The 21,038-nt window shown below is 40.7% G+C and overlaps 1 protein-coding gene across 2 annotated transcripts in view; it reads left to right on the plus strand.

The window, feature by feature from the left end:
• The window catches only part of glyr1 (glyoxylate reductase 1 homolog (Arabidopsis)), a 39,282-nt gene extending 18,306 nt beyond the window's left edge, over positions 1–20,976 (plus strand). The window contains exons 7-16 of one of the 2 annotated variants that reach the window (XM_055651774.1): positions 4,370–4,423; positions 7,731–7,781; positions 10,193–10,266; positions 11,321–11,420; positions 12,000–12,110; positions 12,644–12,745; positions 15,646–15,808; positions 16,365–16,544; positions 17,615–17,739; positions 18,516–20,976. In XM_055651774.1, the coding sequence (XP_055507749.1) occupies positions 4,370–4,423; positions 7,731–7,781; positions 10,193–10,266; positions 11,321–11,420; positions 12,000–12,110; positions 12,644–12,745; positions 15,646–15,808; positions 16,365–16,544; positions 17,615–17,739; positions 18,516–18,596 (1,041 nt within the window). In that variant the 3' untranslated portion in view covers positions 18,597–20,976. The remainder of the gene's footprint in view (positions 1–4,369; positions 4,424–7,730; positions 7,782–10,192; positions 10,267–11,320; positions 11,421–11,999; positions 12,111–12,643; positions 12,746–15,645; positions 15,809–16,364; positions 16,545–17,614; positions 17,740–18,515) is intronic. The other variant, XM_055651775.1, reaches the window with a different exon arrangement.
• The last annotated feature ends 62 nt before the right edge of the window (positions 20,977–21,038 follow it).

The raw sequence follows: 21,038 nt of genomic DNA on the forward strand, positions 1-21,038 counted from the left end.
AACTGTTTGGAACATAATTTAGAAGAAAGAGAGCATTGGTGAGCTTACTAATCGCAGAGGGACTGGCAGGCCAAGGAAGACCTCCACAGCTAATGACAGAAGAATTTGCGCTATAATTAAGAAAAATCCCCAAGCACCTGCCTGACAGATCAGAAACAGTCTTCAGGAATCAGGTGTGGATTTGACAATGACCACTGTCCGAAGACGACTTCATGAACAGAAATACAGAGGCTACACTGCAAGATGCAAACCACGGGTTAGCCGCAAAAATAAGATGGCCGGGCTACAGTTTGCCAAGAAGTACTTAAAAGAGCAACCACGGTTCTGGAAAAAGGTTGTGTGGACAGATGAGATGAAGATGAATTTATATCAGAGTGATGGCAAGAGCAAAGTATGGAGGAGATGAGGAACTGCCCAAGATCCAAAGCATACCACCTCATCTGTGAAACACGGTGGTGGGGGTTTTATAGCCTGCTCAAATACAAACAAATGCCTCAAAAGCCAGTGGTTCATTCTACAGCAAGACAATGATCCCAAACATACTGCTAAAGCAACAAAGGAGTTTTTCAAAGCAAAAAAATGGTCAATTCTTGAGTGGCCAAGTCAATCACGCGATCTAAACCCAATTGAGTATACCTTTTATATGCTGAAGAGAAAACTGAAGGGGACTAGCACCCAAAACAAGCATCAGCTAAAGATGGCTGCAATACAGGCTGGCAGAACATCACCAGAGAAGACACCCAGCAACTGGTGATGTCCATGAATCGCAGACTTCAAGCAGTCATTGCATGCAAAGGATATCCAACAAAATACTAAACATGACTACTTTCATTTACATGACATTGCTATGTCCCAAACATTATGGTGCCCTGAAATGGGGGGGAAGAAGGACTATGTATAAACACTGCTATCATTTCTACACATTGAAACCAAAATGTATAAAAAATGGCCTTTATTATAATCTGTCAATGTGCACTTTACCCACATGTAAATTATTCTATTACAAATATCAAATTGTGAATTACAGAGGCAAATAAATAAATGATGGGTCTTTGTTTCAAATATTATAGAGGGCATTGTACACTCTCTCTCACACACTCACACACACACACACACACACACACACACTCACACACACACACACACACACACACACACACACACACACACACACACACACACAATCTCTCTCTCTAGTCTATTCTCTCTCTCTCTCTCTCTCTCTTCTCTCTCTCTCTCTCTCTCTCTCTCTCTCTCTCTCTCTCTCTCTCTCTCTCTCTCTCTCTCTCTCTCTCTTTCTCTCTTCTCTCTCTCTCTCTCTCTCTCTCTCTCCGCTCTCTCTCTCTTTCTTTCTCTCTCTCAAACAATAGTCGTGCAATAATAATAGTCTATTGTAGTTCAGAGTTTATTTGAGGTTCTGGTGACTGTAGACTGATGACTGTAGGGAGAAGCTGTTCCTGAACCTGGACGTTACAGTTTTCAGGCCCTTGTATCACCTTCCCGATTGCAGGGGTGAAATGAATGTGTGGCCAGGGTGGTGTGGGTCTCTGAGGTTGCTGGCTGCATTTATGAGGCAGCGACTACAATAAATCTCTTTGATGGTGGGAAGATCAGAGCCGGTGATGGACTGGGCAGTGTTCATAACTTTTTGCCGTCTTTTTGCTCCTGGGCGTTCAAGTTGCTTGAATGCTGCAGCACATGATGCAACCAGTCAATATATTCTCTAGTGTATACCTGTAGAAGTTCAAGAGAATCCTCTCTGACATACCGAATCTCTGTAATCTTCTCAGGAAGTAGAGGCGTTGATGTGCTTTATTTATAATTGCATCAGTGTGCTGGGTCCAGGAAAGATCTTCGGAAATATGCACGCCCAGGAATTTGGTTTTTGACTCCTCCATCGTCCCGTTATAAACAGGATTGTGGGTCCTCGTCCTTCCTCTTCCAAAGTACACAATCAGTTCATTGTTTTTACTGATATTGAGAACCAGGTTGTTGTGCTGGCACCATTTGTTCAATTGGCCGATCTCACCTCTATACTCTGACTCATCACCATCTGTAATCCGTCCAACAACGATGGTGTCATCGGCGAACTTGAAGATGGAGTTTGCACTGTGTCCGGCTACACAGTCATGAGTATAAAGCAGGGGGCCGAGCACGCAGCCTTGAGGTGCTTCTGTACTGATTATTAATGAGGAAAAAGTGTTACTGCCAATTCGATGAGGAAGTCGAGGATCCAATTGCAGAGGGATGCGAAGAGACCCAGTTCCGTGAGCTTGGTAACCAGTTTTTTTTTGGTATCAAAAATAATTTACTTAATTACGATCACAATACAAAACACAACTGTGGTAAAACACCCACCACCATAGCACAACATCACCTAATTATCTAGAAACTAAATTTTCAAACAACTATGTTACAATCCTTACAAATATACTATATAACTGATTTACAACTATGTCCCTCCCTCTCGTAACAGCACCTGGATGCGGACGTATCCCCGGTAAAGGGGCAAGCATCTGGCTCGGGCAAAGCCATCTACCGCCTGGTGCCATGACGCGCGGATGGCCAGCTTGGCCAGGCGTAGGAACAACCCAACCAGGACATTTTCGGCCCTACCCACTCACTAGATCCTGTCACCTGTCCTCCGGTCGCTGACAGCAGAGCCGCTCCTCCCCCTATGGACCCGAGGTGGAGTGGCGGTGCTCTTTGCCCTCCAGATCTTGGCTACAAGGGAAGCTCTACTGGTCCCGCTACCCTCAACAGGAACAACGCTGCTCTGAGCCTCGCCGTCCTTCTCCATGTTGTCCAAGAAGGACCTGAGCTGACGCTGGTCATTTCCCATCACTCCCTGCCCCTTCCTCCTTGACCCTCCCCCTCCATTTGAGGATGAGGTTCAGCGAGCTGGGTAGCCCGTGTAAGTTTAGCCACCGGAGGGGGGCCAGTCTGGGCCGATGTTGGGCTCCTTCGGTGGCCACAATGAACTCGCGGATTTCCTCCACTGGAATGAGTGCGGTGGCGCCGGGCGGAGCGATAACATCCATTGACTCATTGTCCGAGGAGTCTCCTTCCACCCGCTCACTGCAGTTGGAGTCACCATCCCCATCCCCGGACACACCCTTAGTGTTCGATACTCCTGCCTCACCCTGTGCAGCGGTTGCCTCTTCACAACCCGCTGGTCTCTCCTCCACCTTAGCCATAACCCTGAGGTCAATGGCAGAGGAGCCTTCCCCAGATGTACCCGGGAGGTCAAGACCATCGATAATGGGGGGCGTCTATCCCTCCACCAGTTGGGCCAGAGTGGACTCTGGTGCACCAGACTCAGGGAGTCTCTCTGGATCCAGGTCCTGATGGATAGAAGGGCTGGTTTTCCCTCCCCCCTCCCCGTCTACTGTCCCAAACTCCAGAGGCGGCTCTGCGCCTTGTCCTGTGTGGGTAGCTCCTGAGCCTCCTCGGGTGCATGATGCGGGACCCGCCCCAACAGGAATCTCTTCCTACTCCATTTCACCCGAGGGGTCCCCATCACTGCACTCCCCAGAATCCCCTCCAGGACATGGGTCCGGGGCCCGAACCAGAGGGCGGGAGTCTTCATCCACACAGAACTCCCCTTCTGCCCTGGAGGATTCCCTTTTGTCTCTCTTCCATTTCTCTCGCGAGAGATTCCTCCTTTTTTGAAGGGGAGGTGCTCACAGACACTGAGGTCACCTGAGCAACCTTCGGCTGTGGCACCCCGCCCGATCCCCCCCACCCCCGGCTGGAATATGGACCTTGCGGAACTCCCTGTCGGGAGGTGACGGGGTGGGTGGAACATTCTTGTTTCCGTGGGTTTTGTTCCACAGGTGTTTTGCCGCCTTGCCCACCTTCTTTTGACCCACCCCACCACCACCACCCGTGGTCTGCGCAACCCCAGGGTTTCCAGACTCAACCAAGTGGGAGTGGGGGGAGGGGGGTAATTATGTACTGAAGCGATACAAAGTCAAATTTCTGAAACAATAATGTTAGTAATATTTTTTAACTACTAAATATGGTTCCAGTGTTGCCTATTATAAATCAAGTCATTGATTGTGTGCAGTGACAGGTTATAAGAAATATAATGTAAAAGCCATGATTATGAAAGTGGCAACACATGATCAGGTATTTTTGTGCACAAGTTGATAGTAATGATGCAGAAGGCACTGACATTAATTTGTCTCTCCCTAGATCTCCAACTCATTACAAAGCTTCTGTTTTCTTTAGATTAGATTTCCTTTGCTAAATTTCTATGACTATGAGACTGGCAATAGCTAGTGCAATTCTGCCTCTGACTCGCAGATCTGCCGTTATAGGTACAAAGTATGATTATCGTGCTCAGATTTGGTTTTTCTAATTACAGCTAGTAAAGGACGACCCTCACTTCCATCATTTTCTGCTCAGTCAGTCTGAGAAGGTAAGAGGATGCATTTAGTAGTGTAGGTTTTTCTAGCAATAAGCTGAACTCTAGAAGGCAGAATGCTTTAGTGACCTGTGTTCTGTTTGCCTTCGATTTTCATACTTTGACATTTGTTGTTTATACTTTTCCCTGTTTTTGGAACGACCTTGTGTCTAGCTGAGATTGTAGTTGATCTAAATGGAAAACTATGAATCAGCATTCAACTGTCTTGCACTTGGGGTTCATTGTCAGGAAACAAGCACTGACTATTACTGGGCCCTATGATGTTGGGTGTACTTCATTGGTACTTATTTTTCAATTATTTTAATACTTGGAGTCATAACCACATAAACATGCAAATTGGCCCACCATGCACCCTTGAATCCAGGGCCTTTCTGGATTATCCATTATGCCAGACCAACAGAGGCCACTATCTTGGGGGGGCCGAGATAATGGCCCACAAAGTCGGCTATGGGAATGGATCTGCCAACTCTGGCTGGGTCGGAGTTCCAGTCCTGGCTGCAGGCCCACTGATCATCAGACGCGGAAGTCAGCCTTGGGAACAGATCTGCTGACTCCGACCAGGCAGTTCCAGAGCCCTGGCCGCAGTGTGCAAATTTGACCTGCCGATCAGCACGGAAGTACCAATGATGTTGAGATCGGCTACCTCACCCAACTTAGGTACCACATTTTCGGGGTGGAGGGTGTGGTCCTCACCACGAATTGCTAGAAAAATCTGTGGTAGTCCTGTGGCAATCCAGTCACCATCACTTAGTCCATAAACGTCAAAACACTTGTGATTCATAGAAACAGGAAATAGGTGCAGGAGGCCATTCGGCTCTTCGAGCCAGCACCACCATTCATTGTGATCATGGCTGATCGTCCCCAATCCATAACCCGTGCCTGCCTTTTCCCCATATCCCTTGATTCAAGTGACTGCTAGATATGTAAATGTGAGAGTACCTTTGTCCATCATCCACTCAGTTCCAGATTCCTCCCATCCACTGTACTACTGGACTCTTACACTTTTATAATTAAAACATTTAAAAGACATTTGGACACCTGCATGGATAGGGAATGATTTGTAGGAGGTGGGCTGGGCGCAGGCAAGTGAGACTAGCTCAGTTAGCCAACTTGGTTGACATGGATGAGTAGGCCGAAGAGCCCACTTCTGTGCTGTATACTTTTATGGCTGTGACCAGTAATGTTCTCTAGTTTTTGACACCTCAGTTGCAGGGAAAAGGGTTTCGTACTGTCTGCTCTACACTTTTAATAAAGGATGGTATTCTAACATTGTTTAAAGTTATTGAAAGTATACTCATGAAGACTGCTGGTGACAGCTTTAAAAAGGACTAGACTAAGAGCAGACCCGTTGGGTCTGCTCCCCCAACACACTATTCCACCAATCACCCATAGCACCCAACTGCGCGGCTCATTTCCCCATATCCCCCAGCACTCCTTCCCTCTCCTCTTCACCCTCCCTCTTCTTTCCCCTCTCCTCCTTTCCTCCCGCACCTCTCCCTCTCTCCATAACTCCTCACCTCCCAAAACCCCTCCTTGCCTCCCCCATTGCCCTCTATTCCCCACTCCATACCTCCCCCACTCCTCCCTTTCTCCCCCACTTCCCCCACTTCCCCCCCCCCCCCTCACCCTCCCTATCCCCTCCTCTCCCTCAATCCCCCTCACTCTCCCTCCCCAGGATCTAGAGGGTGCTGTTTATTTCCCTCCTTGCGTGCCCGGAGGAGCAGCAGCCGTCGGCCTCAGAGCGGCCAGAGCTGGCTGCCACTGCCAGCCTCAGCGCCCAGGCCCCGGATCATCACCGTCGCCGCCGCCTCTCGCTTGCCGCTGCTGCGACCTCAATTCTGGAAAGGCCCCACTGCGCAGGTGTGGCCGATGACCCGTCGGGTGCCCTTTGCTACGCCGGTAAAAGACGCGCACAGAAAATTGCCCCCAACTGCGCATGCGCGGGTATGGCACTGTTTTAACTGAATTTTTTTAAACCTTAATAACTTTTAAAATATACCATTGATCTGAACAAATGGTGCATTTACAGCACAGGACAATGGTGAGTAAGGTGGTCAAGAATCGTAGCGCTATCGTGTACTGTTTTTGCGTAAATAGAGGTACAACAAACAAACAAGATGAGAGTTTTAGTGACCGACAGACCTACCTACCTAGCCTAGCCTAGCCTAGAATCAATTCTCCCTGGATTTGGTGGCAAAATTCCAGCGAGTGTCAAGAACCGCTGCACATAGCTCGGAGCAGCTGGAAAATGCATTCTGCTGGTCTCCCAAATGCTTATTCGTGTGTACATTAGTCGGATGTCCATAAACTGCGGACTGCCTGTAATCTGTTCTTTGTGGGGGGGGGGGGGGGGGGGATGCATTCCTGTTCCATACTACATTATTTTTAGTATGGAGCATGCAACTTTCCAGTTCATGTTCAAAAGCAATTGGTTAACATTTGTGGTGTATTCTTCGTGGTATTTTAAAGCTAGTAATAACCCATTAAATCAAATATCTTAACCCTGGGGAATGTATTGAAATCATTTGTAGCATAATATAGTTTCAACCTAAATATTTTACTACCAGGTGTTTGAAAATTAGCAGTCATGGGAAAATTGCCTGAGAATTTTGTGTTGTTGCCTTCAAACTGGGGCTGCTCCACACCTCAATCTCAAAACCATTCTCAATATGCAATAATTAAACTTGCTAGTTTGCTTGCCTCTGTACTTGCTCAATGTTTTTCAAGAAATATTTCCCATTGGGCAAACTGATTTAAAGCTACTTCCTTAATTTGAAGTTTCCAGTTTCATGACCCGTCGTAGAAATAAACAGTAATATCATGTGATTCGCCTGTTGACCCTCAGTCCTGGGAAACACACACTTTAATTTTGTAAATCTAATCTCTGCAAAGTGGTGGTAGAAAAGGCTTATTTTGATTTCATGTGGCTGACCTCAACTGAATATTGTATAAGAAGGAACTGCAGATGCTGGTTTACACTAAAGATGGACTTTAAATGTTAGAGTAGCTCTGCGGGTCAGGCAGCATCTCTGAAGGAAAGGAATAGGTGACATTTTGGGTTGAGACGTCACCGATTTTGTGTCTATCTCAACTGTATATTGATGTTCAGATATATGTCCACAAGATAAAAGCTATTTTCTGCCAAGATGTTCACCTTGAATAATACATGTTTACTAAATAATTGGGTTATCAATTTAACATGCTGTTGGATCTGAAGTACATTACTAAATGTCAATTTTTATGCAGACTTGTTTGCCATGGTTTTTTGTAAATTAATCAGCTACATTTTATTTATTAATAGCCAGGTTCATGCTCTGCGATAATTCAAAAGCTGAAGACCACGGCTGAAGAGGTACTGCGCTGCTTATTTTTTTATTTCTGGTTAATCGATTTAAGAGATATAAGGCTAATATTAAGAATTGCTCTTACATAAAAACATAGAAAATAGGTGCAGGAGGAGCCCATTTGGTCCTTCAAGTCAGCATCACCATTCACTATGATCATGGCTGATCATCCACTATCAGTAACCCGTGCTTGCCTTCTCCCCATATCCCTTGATTCCGCTTGCCCCTTGACCTCTATCTAACTCAATTTTAAATTCGTCCAGTGAATTGGCCTCTACTGCCCTCTGTAGCAGACAATTCCACAAATTCATAACTATCTGGGTGAAAAAGTGTTTTCTCACAGTCTTAAATGGCCTCCTCTTTAATCTTAGACTGTGACCCTAGTTCTGGACTCCCCCAACATTGGGAATATTTTTCCTGCATCCCGCTTGTCCAGTCCTTTTATAATTGTATATGTTTCTATAAGATTACCCCTCATCCTTCTAAATTCCAGTGAATACAAGCCCAGTCTTTCCAATTTTTCCTCGTATGACAGTCAAGCCATTCCGGGGATTAACCACTTGAACCTAAGCTGCGGAAATTGAGTCATTGGTGTATTTTCTTGGCCTTACTTTTGGTGTGGTTGGATCAGGACAAACTGGTAATGTTTCTGCAAAGGAACTCTTCGCATTTGATCACTTCAGCACCGTTGATGTAGATTGGGGTATGTACTCCACCACTTTCTGAGGTTGACGACTAGCTTTTATTTTTTTTCTGCCATTGAAGGAGAGGTGGTTGTTTTGACACAGTTTTACTTGGTTTTCTCTCTCATTCCTGTTCTCGGTTCATTATTGTTCAACATGTGGCCTATTACAGAGAGGTTACCTCCAAACCTGTAAATGTAGCTGGAGCAGACTGGCCACACAGTCAGAGTAGGGAGCTGAGAACGCATCCCTGTGGGGTGCCAGTGTTGAAATTTATCCTAGAGAATGTTTTCCCACTAATCGCACTGATTACCGTCTATGGGTCAAGAGTGAAGTATCCAATGGCAGAGGGGCATGCTGAGTCCTAGATCCAGGAGAATGGTTGGAATAAAGATGTTAAAAGTGGAGATGTAGTCTAATGTAGGTGTTCTTACCCAGATTTCCAAGGATGGGTATAGGCCCATGGAAAATGGTGTCTGCCATGGGTGTGTTCAACAGTTAACCGATATACCGAGTTAACCATATTAACCGACAACAGAATAATGAAATTCTTACTTACAACAGCCGAACAGGCCTGTAAACACATAAATTAAACAAAAAAATGATTAGCCCCAATACTACTACAAAAAAACTTTAAGTCCTTAGCTCAACCAAGCTCATAGTTAGTGTTTTATAGTGTTAAAGATCCTAATGGTTGCTGGAAAAAGCTGTTCTTGAAGGGTGTTAAAATGCATACATGGTGTTATTTATTAGCAGAAGTGTAGAATATAAGGGCAAGGAGGTTATTCTAATGTTGTGTACAGTTCTAGTTTGGCCACAGAACAAGTACCGTCTACAGTTCAGTGATGTGACAAAAACATCTGATTCACTCCAGAGGATGTAGTGGAGAATTATGATCATGTCATGACTGGCAAATCATTGCTATGAGAAAAAAATGAATGAAGGTTATTTTTCAGAAACTGGAAGCTGAGGGGACAAATAAGGTGCGTGTTCTTTTGAGAAGCCCAGATCGGCTAAATTGGAATCCTAGAACCTTTAGTGGTGGACAAAACGGTGGTGGGGAAACTCACTAAGTGGGGGCTAGTGGGCTGAGAGGGTACTGGAAGCAGGGTTAGGGTTGAGAGGCTGAAATATTTACATTTGAATAGTCACTGATGAGCCATTACTTGGGATAGCTACACACTGTGCTAGAAAATTTAATTAGACTTAACATCTTCTTTATGACTCGCATAACTGCCTCCCTGGTTCCAAATATTCAATGGTTTGCAAACAGTTTTGGAAATATTTCATATCATATCCACTGCATGAATTTTAATCTCCTATAAGTCCTTAAATCCTTTTGCATTAGCCAAGTATGGCCTACTTCCCAGATATCTATTTTGAGTTTTCTTAATCCAATTATTTCTTAGTGATGTTTATCTTGTTTGTCGACTGGTGGTTTACCAACAACCATAGTACAAGTTTAGTAGTCTTATAATTTCCTGACAACTTCTGGTGGAATGTTACCTTTATTCTGTTATAGCCCATGTAGGCAATGTTTTATCCTCATTGCTACAAAACTTTGTAATAGAAAAAATGACAAACTTAAAATCCCACAAGTAGACCAGCAACATTGCTGGGTAATTCTTGTAACGTTCGCCAGAATGTGGAACACTTATTGGTCTAATTTTTAATTTACTACACTGCTTGTACATCCTAATTATGAAGGTTGGAGTTAACTTTGTGTAATCTCACAGGAAGCAGAGTCTACATCCATCCAGGCAGCTGACAGTACTGCAACTAATGGCAACATTATTCCCACAGATAAAAGGTAAGAACCCAAATATAAAAAATAAATTGTCGTCATCCATCAGGTAAAAAAAACAATTGGAGTTGGACATTGGAGAGTTTTACCTTTGGTTCAATGAAAAAGTGAGGTTTAGGTTTAGTTACTGAGATATAATCATTACAATAAAAGAAATCTAAAATCAAAATACTGAAAATAATTGACAAGTCAGGTAGCATCTATGGAGAAGTTAACATTCAAGATCAGGTGGAACGTCATTGACCTTAACATTAAATCACTTTCTCACTTCACAGATGCTACTTGACCAGAATATTTCTAGCAATTTTGGATTTATTGCAATTGTTTAGATCTGAAGTATTGGCTTTTGAATTGCAATCATTGAAAGTTTGTTTCGGGAAAGAAATGTGCAAATACCTGAGGTATTGATTAATGTTCCTTTTGATCAGTAATCAGTACCCAGTAATGTAACCATTTTTGTACTGAGTGAACACTAAATGGAACATTTTAATGGCTGGCTAGTGTTTGTTTAATGTCTTGGGTTTTCTGCCGTTAATCTACTCTCCCCTTTTGCAATATGAGATGCTGTTCTACCAATCTGCATGTGGCCTCTTCTACCACTGTCTGCGGAGGTACTCCCAGAATCACAGTGTGGTTCTGACTCGATAATTTCCATCCCAGAATATTTTGAAAGAAATGCGTGAGGAAATTAGGAAAGTAATAATTTAGAGACGTGCTCCAGATTCAGAAATTCCGTTTTGGATTTAGTAAGTTGTAAATACTATTCCATCGTTTGATAATGGAGAAAACCAAATAGCAACCGATCAGTTGATTTATCGGGGGTCTCTTATTTTCCACCTCTTTGTTGAAGTACTGTATTTCCAGTATCCTGAATTTATTTAAGGAAATATATTTATAGACTAAAGGGCACCAAGCAACATGGGAAGAGAGTCGAAATATAGGGGTCAGACATCGAAGGACATTTCTTTATGCATTTGCTCTGGATTTTAAGAAATATCTATATAACCGTGATGGATTTAAAATTTTGAGTAACAAGTGATTTTCTTTTTACATTTTCTAGGATAGGTTTCCTTGGTCTTGGCTTGATGGGAAGTGGAATTGTTGCAAATCTCTTGAAGATGGGGCACATTGTTACAGTGTGGAATCGCACAGGAGAGAAGGTATGGCTTTTTGAAACGTACTATCTTTTGCCATGCTTGCTTAGTTATTGCATGTTAATGAGTACCACTCCTACATTTGAATAAGAATGTCATGACTCTGATTCCAGAGACCTTAGTTTCTTAAACCAAACTCTCCAAAATGCTGAGTTTTGGGTCTCTGGTTCAAAGTTTTAGAATAAAATAACATAGAGAATCAACAGAGTAGTTCTGTATTTCAAAGCCAATTTTTTTTTTTTGAACCAATATCACGGAAAAACAATTTGTGAAAACTAGTAAATGTAAACGGGTTGTGAAAAGTAATAGAGAAATTCCATTATATTTACCCGTTTCAAGTGTCTTAATTGGTTATGAAGTATTTTTGTATTCTGCGCACATTCTTTCCTTCTCTGGTATGGTTAAAGTAAAGGGTGCAGGACCACTGTCATTGGTTTTATGTAATAAATTCACTTTTTGATGAAGCTGGAGGCATTTCATAGTAGCTGTATGGCGCTGTCATTAACGGGCTCTTTTTGAAATATGAGTGAACTATTTGCTCTATTAAGTGAAAATTTATAAAATTTGTCTTATATTTTGTGACAGTGCGACCCTTTCCTCCACGAAGGGGCTGGTTTAGGACGGACACCAGCAGAGGTTGTTTCGACTTGTGATATCACACTCTCTTGCATTTCTGACCCAAAGGCAGCTAAAGATGTAAGTACATTTAATGTTTCTTAATTGATGGACCAAGCAGCGAATATCCATTATGATATTAGCAATTGTGGAGATTATTTTTAAACACTGCATAGATTTATAGCAGGAAACAAGATTTTGTGGGGATTTCAATTGTTTCCCCCCTTTTGGAACCCAGAGTTATGAACCATTGTTTCAGAATAAGTGACCACCTATTGAAGACAGAGTTCAGGACGAATTTCCTCTCTTCAGCGTATCTTTGACATTCTCCAGCTCCAAGAGATGTACATGTCTTGTTATCAATCTTGGCTATAAATATATTCAGATTTTGTCTATGCAGAAGTCAAAGGCTGAAGGAAATGAACAGGAAAATGTACTTGAGGCCAAGTTCAGATCAGCACTGATCATCTTGAATGGTGAACCAAGCTTCACAGGCTGGATGACCTGTACCTATTTCTTGCATTTGTGCTTTTAATCTTAATACAGTGCTTTTAAATTAATCTTAATAGAAAGAAACTGATATCTGATCAGTTAAGTTTTCTTTGACCTTTCAGTTGGTTCTGGGTCCCAGTGGGGTTCTACAAGGGATTCGACCAGGCAAATGTTACGTTGACATGTCCACATTGGACCCTGAGACTTCCACAGAAATCTCGCAGGTAATGAGATAAACTTGTATTTTTGGAAATTTGGCCATTGTTTAATTCAATCAATGTGAAATGTATATAACATACTTCAGAGATTTCATGCAATTAAATTAGTTTGATTTGTTGAGTGCACTAATGTAGATACAGCCATTCTGTAACTTTGCATATTTTTTTTATTTGATATGGTTTATCATGTTCCACTTAACCACCACATACTTTTTTTGTCAAAGATGATTGGCAGGTCAGAAATTTGGATGGAAAATGATAGCCAGCATGGAACCTACTAAGCAAGGGAAATTAGAGTGAGGAAACAACTGGCTGTATGTAAATACACTGAGTTTCTAAAGATAGTTAAAATTAATGGAAAAGCTATTGGTTGTGTAGAAAATGGGTCTATGGAATTAATAATGGGGAAAAAATGGGACTAAACAGGTAATTTGGGTCAGTCTTCATTGTTGAGGAAATGAGTAACATCCCTGCTATAGCTCTAGGTTAAGTATTGTGTGATGAACTCGGGAAGGGAGGGATGATCTCAATCACCAGAGAATTCCTGAGATTTGGGGACTGTCTCTAGATGTAAAATAGAGAACATAATTCCTTTCATTCAAAAGGGGAGGGAAACAAAAAGCAAGAAATTGCAGGATAGTAGCATAACATCTGTCTTGGGTAAAATGTTATTTGTTTTTACTGTACATATTGTAATGGGGAACTAAGATAATTACAAGGTAATTGCACAAAAGTACAGTAATTAGGAAACCTAGCTGTCATTATAGTTAGACGTTATAATGGGGGATGTAGATTAGTGAATGACAGTTTTTTGTGTTGACTGGTTTAATAGGCCTGGCTTGCATCCATTAGGTGTAAGAGTTCTTCAAAACAAAAGTCCTGCAAAAATAAAAAAGGGAGAAATTGTTGGATATTCTATGAGATTTCCAGAAAACATTTGATGAGGTGAAGGATCAAGAATCACTGCAGAAAATAAAAGCTGCGAGTGCGGGATAGAAGATTCACTGGTGGACAAGACATTGAGAGAGGGCATAATTTTCTGATTGGAATGATTCAATAAGTGACTGCTTGGGCCTTGACTTTATACTGTTTTATGATAATGGATTTGGATGAAAACATCAAAGATATGATTAGTAAGTTTGGGATAATATAAAGATTTAAGTAAGAAGGTAAGCAGGTAGGTAAAGATCTGGTCTGTGGAGGAAAGAGGAAAACATGCTAAATGGCCCATTTTTTATTGGAAGCTCGTTGTTTGTGCATGAGTCACAAAGGCACAGCAACTAATGAGAAAATCTAACAATTATGCTAGCAATAAACACAAATAAGAAGCTGTGTTTGTTATCTAGGGCATGGCAAGACCACATCTGAAGTACAGAATATTACAATAGCCTCCTTATTTATGGATGAATGTAGATATGTGGAAAACAATTCGGTCTAGTAAGCTCTGGTAGTTGAGATTAATGATTTGCCTTAAGGAAAGTTTAAATAAGTATCTGTTGGAATTTAGAGCAGGGGGAGATGGCCTGATTAAAGTATAAATCATAAAGTAGTATAAATCTTTGGCAATCTCTTCCTCTAAGAGGGATGCAGTCTTTGAATATTTCTCAGGCAGGTGTAGACACATTCTTTATAAGGGGATGAAAACTCACCTGGCAATACGGGTATAATCAAATCCACCATGATCTTATTTAATAGTGGACCAAACCCGAGGGACTAAATATCCTACTTCTGTTCTGAATTTGAATGTCTGTAATTTAATGGAGCTTCTGGAATTTATTTGGCCTTCTGGTTGCACAACGGTATCTCAAGAATCAGATGCACAACGGTATCTCAAGAATCAGATGCAACATCAGCCTCAAATCTACATTGTGGGTTGTTTAAATCAAATGTCAAGCTCTGAATTCCAGTAGAAGTTAATCTCATTCAGTAAAGTAGAACACAGCAGTTTCCTTATATTAGTTTTAGTCTCTTGCCAGAATTGTACCTCCTACCGTTTAATCCATTAGTGTAATCTAACTTTTGTTCTCTGTTCTTTATTTGCTTGTGAATCTTTTCCTAGTTTTTCAGCAAAGACGTGTTCTTTTCACTCAGCTTCCAGTTTGTTTTTGTTGCTTTCTGTTAGTTTGCTCTATTTTGTTAACCCAGTACTTGACGTAAAATATTTATGTAAAAAGTAGATAAAGTGACTTTGAAAACTCATTTGCTGTGATGCTATGTGGTTTCATTTGAATATTTGAGAGTTGATCTTGGTATGTCTGAATTTGCTGAGCTAAGATTTAGAAACAAGACATGGAACAACAAGATTTATTTCTGCATGTGTGTAGAGGCAAACTCAGCTGTGATTATTCCTATTCTTAATTATTGTCTATAGCCCTTCCCAGAAAGTGGATGGGGCAATTTGACAGAATTGATGAATGCAAAGTGTTTCAGCCAGCACTTTAATTTCTCCTTGAGTATTCTTTAACTAAATAAGGAGAATGTGCATTCATATTTTATCACATTTTTTGTTGGTAAGTTGGAGGCTTTTCATACCAGGAATTAAATTACACTCTGGTTTCAAAATACTCACTGGATATAGCATTAAAGACCTCAAGTGGGTGGTTTTGGTTTGCTGGCCAAATTTTCAGAGTAGGTAACGGGCATTTAGTGCTGCAACCGCATTCTCTGATTCCAGTAGATCAGTCTGAAGAAGGGTCTCGACCCAAAATGTCACCCATTCCTCTTCTCCAGAGATGCTGCCTGTCCCGCAGAGTTACTCCAGCATTTTGTGTCTATCTCTGATTCCAGTGCTGTGTCTGGTGCTTCATTAAGATCTCAGGTTGGTGGGTCTTACCTAGGGTACTTTTCTAGGCGACAAGATGGCACAGTAGACAGGACTGATCTGTAATGATTACTCTATTGCATAGGTGATCACTTCCAGAGGGGGGCGCTATCTCGAAGCACCAGTCTCAGGGAATCGGCAGCTATCGGAAAATGGAATGCTGGTGATCCTTGCAGCTGGAGATAAGGCTTTGTTTGATGATTGTAGCAGCTGTTTTCAGGCCATGGGGAAGAAGTCTTTCTATTTGGGTAGGTCTGTGCTTATAGAATCCTCCAATATTTCTCCTTTAAAAAAATATAGTTTTGAATTGCTTATCAGAATTTTTTCATTTATTCTGGTGAAGGGGCAAGGTTACTGATAAATTAAACGATGTAGTATTTAAAATACATTTGATAGGAAGCCAAATCACATTCCATCAGATTTAATCATTTGTTTTGCAACCAAATATTAGTTGGAGTCTCAGTTACTGAATTAAAAAAATGTATTTAAAGCATTGATGAACCTGGTCTTCAGATTTGGATTTTTGTTTATCGTGTGCATGTGTTGAACCAGCCAGTACGAGTCTGGGCAGGAAACTACCCACAATATTTGCTCCAAAAGAAATGTTAATCAATAATGTTACATGTTCAATCATCATAACATGAAGGCTTTTCACCATGCACAAGATAACGATAGTTGGCATTTAAAGTAAAAATTATATATTTAACTCCATTCCGAAATTTACTTTCTTATTTTCCTTTTGTGTTATGCTGAATGTGGAATACATGGATGACTAGTCTAAATGAGTTTCTTTGTCTTTTTCAGGAGAGGTGGGCAATGCCTCGAAGATGATGCTGATTGTCAATATGATCCTGGGCAGTTTCATGGCTTCTGTCGCAGAAGGCTTTACATTGGCTAAAATAGTCAGCCAATCGCAAGATGTATTGCTTTACATCCTCAGTCAGGGACCCTTAGCGTGTGCTTTTTTGGACCAGAAGTGCCAAAGTAACTAACTTTTGAAATTTTTCAGGAATATTGGTTAAAGGGCTTTTTGTCTGAAATATCATTGACATTATGTGAACCCAGCAATTACAATTTATACAATTATGGTGCTTACAGCATTTTCTACAAATGCATCCTCTTTGTAAATTGAGCAATAGCTGTAATAAGGACAACTCATTTTTCTATGTTCAACATCTATAACCCATCCGTAGGTGACGGAGTGCTTAATCTGTGAAGCTATTGGACAGATAACCCCTTGTATAAACTTGATAACAGCTGTAAACTTTTGAAACAAAATTAACTCAAGGTTGTACGAAGCAACTCGTGTGCACGGTGGTTCTTTTGCGCTAACCTGCAAAGAATTACTTGCACTGCTTGTGAACTTGAAGATGACCTTATACTTTATTTTGGTTTGACAAAGTTACTATTCCTGGCCATGGAATGCAATTGGAATATATTATATGGTGGATGGAAATGGTTAAAGTTCATAAGATATAGGAGTAGAATTAGGCCATTCAGTTCATTGAGTCTGCTCTGCCATTCTGTCATTGCTGATCTATTTTTCCCTCTCAACCCCATTCTCCTGCCTTCTCCCAGTAACCTTTGACATCTTACTTAATCAACAACTTATCAATCTCCGCTTTAAAAATACCCTCCACTGCTCTCTGTGGCAGTGAGATCCACAGATTCACCACACCCTGACTGAAGAAATTCCTCCCCATCTCTGTTCTGAAGGTACATCCTTTTATGCGGGAGGCGGTGTCCTCTGGTCCTAGACTCTCCCATGACTGGAAACATCCATTTCACATCCATTATGTGGCTGGTCATAAGAATTCAGTAGAAGCTAAGAATTGCCCATGTGAGCTTATCCCACTGTTATTTTTTACTCTGATGTTCTGTAAATTTATATGTAAAATTATTTTATTAATTCCAAAATGTCATGTTTTTAACTTTGAATGCCATCATTGATCTTCCTACACCCATTGCAGCGGCATTCTGCCGATTATTGCAGGTAACAATGATTGACCTCCAAAATAATTAACTGTACCCACTAGTGATTCTCTCATTATCAGGTATTTTACAGGGAAGCTTCAAGCCTGACTTCTTGTTGAAACACATACAAAAGGACCTTAGGCTGGCCATCGCTATGGGTGATTCGGTCAATCATTCAACTCCTGTGGCTGCTGCGGCGAATGAAGTAAGTTCTGAACACTTTATGCCCTGAATTGAGAATTAAGGTACAAAAGTTTAGGGGTAACATGAGGGGGAACTTCTTTACTCAGAGATTGGTAGCTGTGTGGAATGAGCTTCCAGTGGAAGTGGTGGAGGCAGGTTCAATTTTATCATTTAAAAATAAATTGGATAGATATATGGACGGGAAAGGAATGGAGGGTTATGGTTGAGTTCAGGTAGATGGGACTAGGTGAGAGTAAGTGTTCGGCACATACTAGAAGGGCCGAGATGGCCTGTTTCCGTGCTGTAATTGTTATATGGTTATAATATTTTGTGATCAGTTTGGTTAATATGGATTCAATCTAGATCTTTGTACGGATTTTTATCTCTCAGACCATATGCAAACAACTGAGAATGCTGGTGTTGTGAGAATGCAACATTATTTTGTTGAACAGTGGCATAATTGTCCAAAGTGAATGCATTAATAATTAGGTTGATTTAATCAGGCCGTGTATCTCAATACTTCAACCCACAATAAACACTTGCCTCGATGGTCTTCGAAAGAGAGCTTGAATTTTATATTTTCTGCATCTCAATGGAATTAGGAATTAATTTATATTTGTGTCTAGGTGATATGTTTATTTACCTGTGTAGCTGATTAATACAACGTTTGAAAGTAGTGCAGCAGTTTTCTTTTAAATTCCTCGTGGTCTTTTAGCAATATTTCAAATGTGTTTTGGAACTACTTTTTTCAGTGTTCATTAAAATCAAACATTTAACTGTTACTTTTTACTCTTTTAGGTTTTTAAGAAAGCAAAGACCTTGGATCAGTCTGAAAATGATATGTCTGCAGTGTATCTGGCCTGCAATCAGAGACCGTGACAATCTTTTAATTGTTTCTTAAACATTTGGGGCCACTTTTTTATTTTCATATTTTCCATTATCAGTACATGGTTTACTTTTCCATACTGGCCATTGTATATATTTTCCTCTGGTGATTTGAGGATCAAATGACCTATACCTAGCCAAATCTCATAAATGCACTGACCTGGCACCTCTCGAGATTAAAGTGAATGTGTGCCAACCATCTGCTGCTTTTCTTTGTATAATTTTGTTAAGATGGTATGAAAGGTTGACTCGTAGAATAATGGGTTATCGATAAAGGTCCAAACTGATGTTAATCCTTAACAATTGTTTTTATTGGTTTGGTTAAGTGCCTCCTGATTGTAATTGGTGATACAGACTCCATTGCTGGTACTGCATGTTGCCATCAATGCTATTGTTCACAAAGTAACGAAGAGCAAATGTACAAAACTAAAGAATGAATATCAGGAGTACTGGAGAGAAGTGGAATACTTAAGCAGCTTCAGGCCTGTACTGTGGAGATACTGCCATGGATAATGATCCTGGTAATCTCAGTGATGTGTATATTTTAAAATATTTGGTACAAGATGAAACTTTTACTTGTGCCTTGCTTAAAGTTTCCCATGTGATTTGCTCAAGTAGGTAAAAAACGCAATGTAATTGGAAGAAAGATTGCACAGCTTTTGAACTAGACTGTTGGTCCAATTGTTACCAGCAGTTGTTTTGCATGCAATAATTTTGTATTTGTTGGGTGCATTTAAAAAAAACCTGATATTTTTGTGATTTGAAAAAGTTTTCCAATGGGGAAAAAAATGTTTTGCTGCCTTGCAAGTGGCTGCCCTCTGGGTAGTGATTTTTGTGATCAGGTTGACCTCGCTGTTTAGTTTCCTTGGTCTCAAATATTTAGGGACCCAGTAAGAAAGTTTAGACTACTAAAATGACCATGTATGTAGAAGAGGTTTGCGTAAACTGTTTATCATTTTTGATATCTTAACTATTTTCCATGCATGGTCCTACTCAACCTAAAGTTATAGGGGTTTTTTTTAGAATCTCATATTTATTTACCTTTCCAGGTTTGAAAGAACCTTTCTTTTGCCCAGAAACTGATTTATCAGTAAAAGGCATGCAAACAAATCAGTGTTTTTGGTTCATAACTGTGGGTCTTTGAGTTGATGTGGATGCTACTTGTGAATGCAAATTGTGTATGATACCAGCTACTTTTAATTGCTTTTATGTTGCCACAGTCTTTTGTTCCATAAAGTAGGTATGGAATGTAATATTGGTCACTTTACTGAAAGGCATGTGATCACTTTTGGCTACACCAAAGCATGATGGTCAAGTATTCAACGTGACCAGATCAATCTAATAAACCTAAGGGTAGGTCAGACTCCATTTAAGCTGCTTTTAAAATATGTATGGAAAGCAGCCAGATATGTTTGGAATTGAGCCCTATGCATCCGAGTGGATACTAATTTGGAAAAACAGTATTCTAAGTATAAAATACATCTAAATTGCATGCACATGCCTCAATGTTGGCAATTATGCTGAGTTGCAGGTGTATTACAGTGGTTTAGATTGCTGCTCATAATTCAATGTACAGAAACATCACTTACCTTCAAACAATAACTTTTGCCTAATGCAAACACCAGCTTGCATGCTCTGAAGTGAGAGTCCACTCTCTCATTTAGTGAGAAAGAAGTCTTTGTGATAACTTTATTCTTGCGAAAAGTACCACCACCATGTTTTTGGTACTAAACTGCAACCCAACGTTCAGACTTCTGTCAGTTATCAAACTTGGAAATTCTTGAGAGAAATGTACAGAAAAGCAAGCCACGTGAAAACGTATGTTTACCTCCAATGTGGTAATGCGGTTACCTCCGTTTACGTGGACGATGTTGGTCAAACCAGCCTAATAATTTAGCGGCATAAATACCGTTAATTGCTGTGGTCAATTTGGGACTTTCATTTGTATCTGAAAAGAAAGTGGCTAATGGCATAGTTTATCTTTTGAAATGCTGTACCAGATTTAGTTCAAGCTAAACATATTTTGGCAGCATGTTGGTGGTCATGAGACAACTGTACATCATGCGGGCATTAGAGTTTGTGAATAGCAACACTTTGAATTGTAATGACTCTTTGAAGTCATTCTTTTAGTTGATAATTTAGAAATATAAGAACTTGATTTCAAGTCACATTAAAATATAGGCTAACAATCATTAATAGCCTTTTGCATCATATTTCTGTTATAACAATATTTTTAGAGATAATTTATTTAAGTGTGATGTAATGATTCCTGAATAGTTTTCTTGCACGAACGATTGTGTTTCCACTTTGCATTGAAGGTTGTTTACTTATGTTATTAAACGATTGCTTTGCAATGCTGAGTGACCTGTGTCTGTGATAAAAAAACGGTGCATATCTAGTACTACGGTTTCACAAAAATAAACTTGTGCTACAGTC

The sequence above is a fragment of the Leucoraja erinacea genome, chromosome 20 (assembly GCF_028641065.1).
Source record: "Leucoraja erinacea ecotype New England chromosome 20, Leri_hhj_1, whole genome shotgun sequence".
Taxonomy (NCBI): domain Eukaryota; kingdom Metazoa; phylum Chordata; class Chondrichthyes; order Rajiformes; family Rajidae; genus Leucoraja; species Leucoraja erinaceus.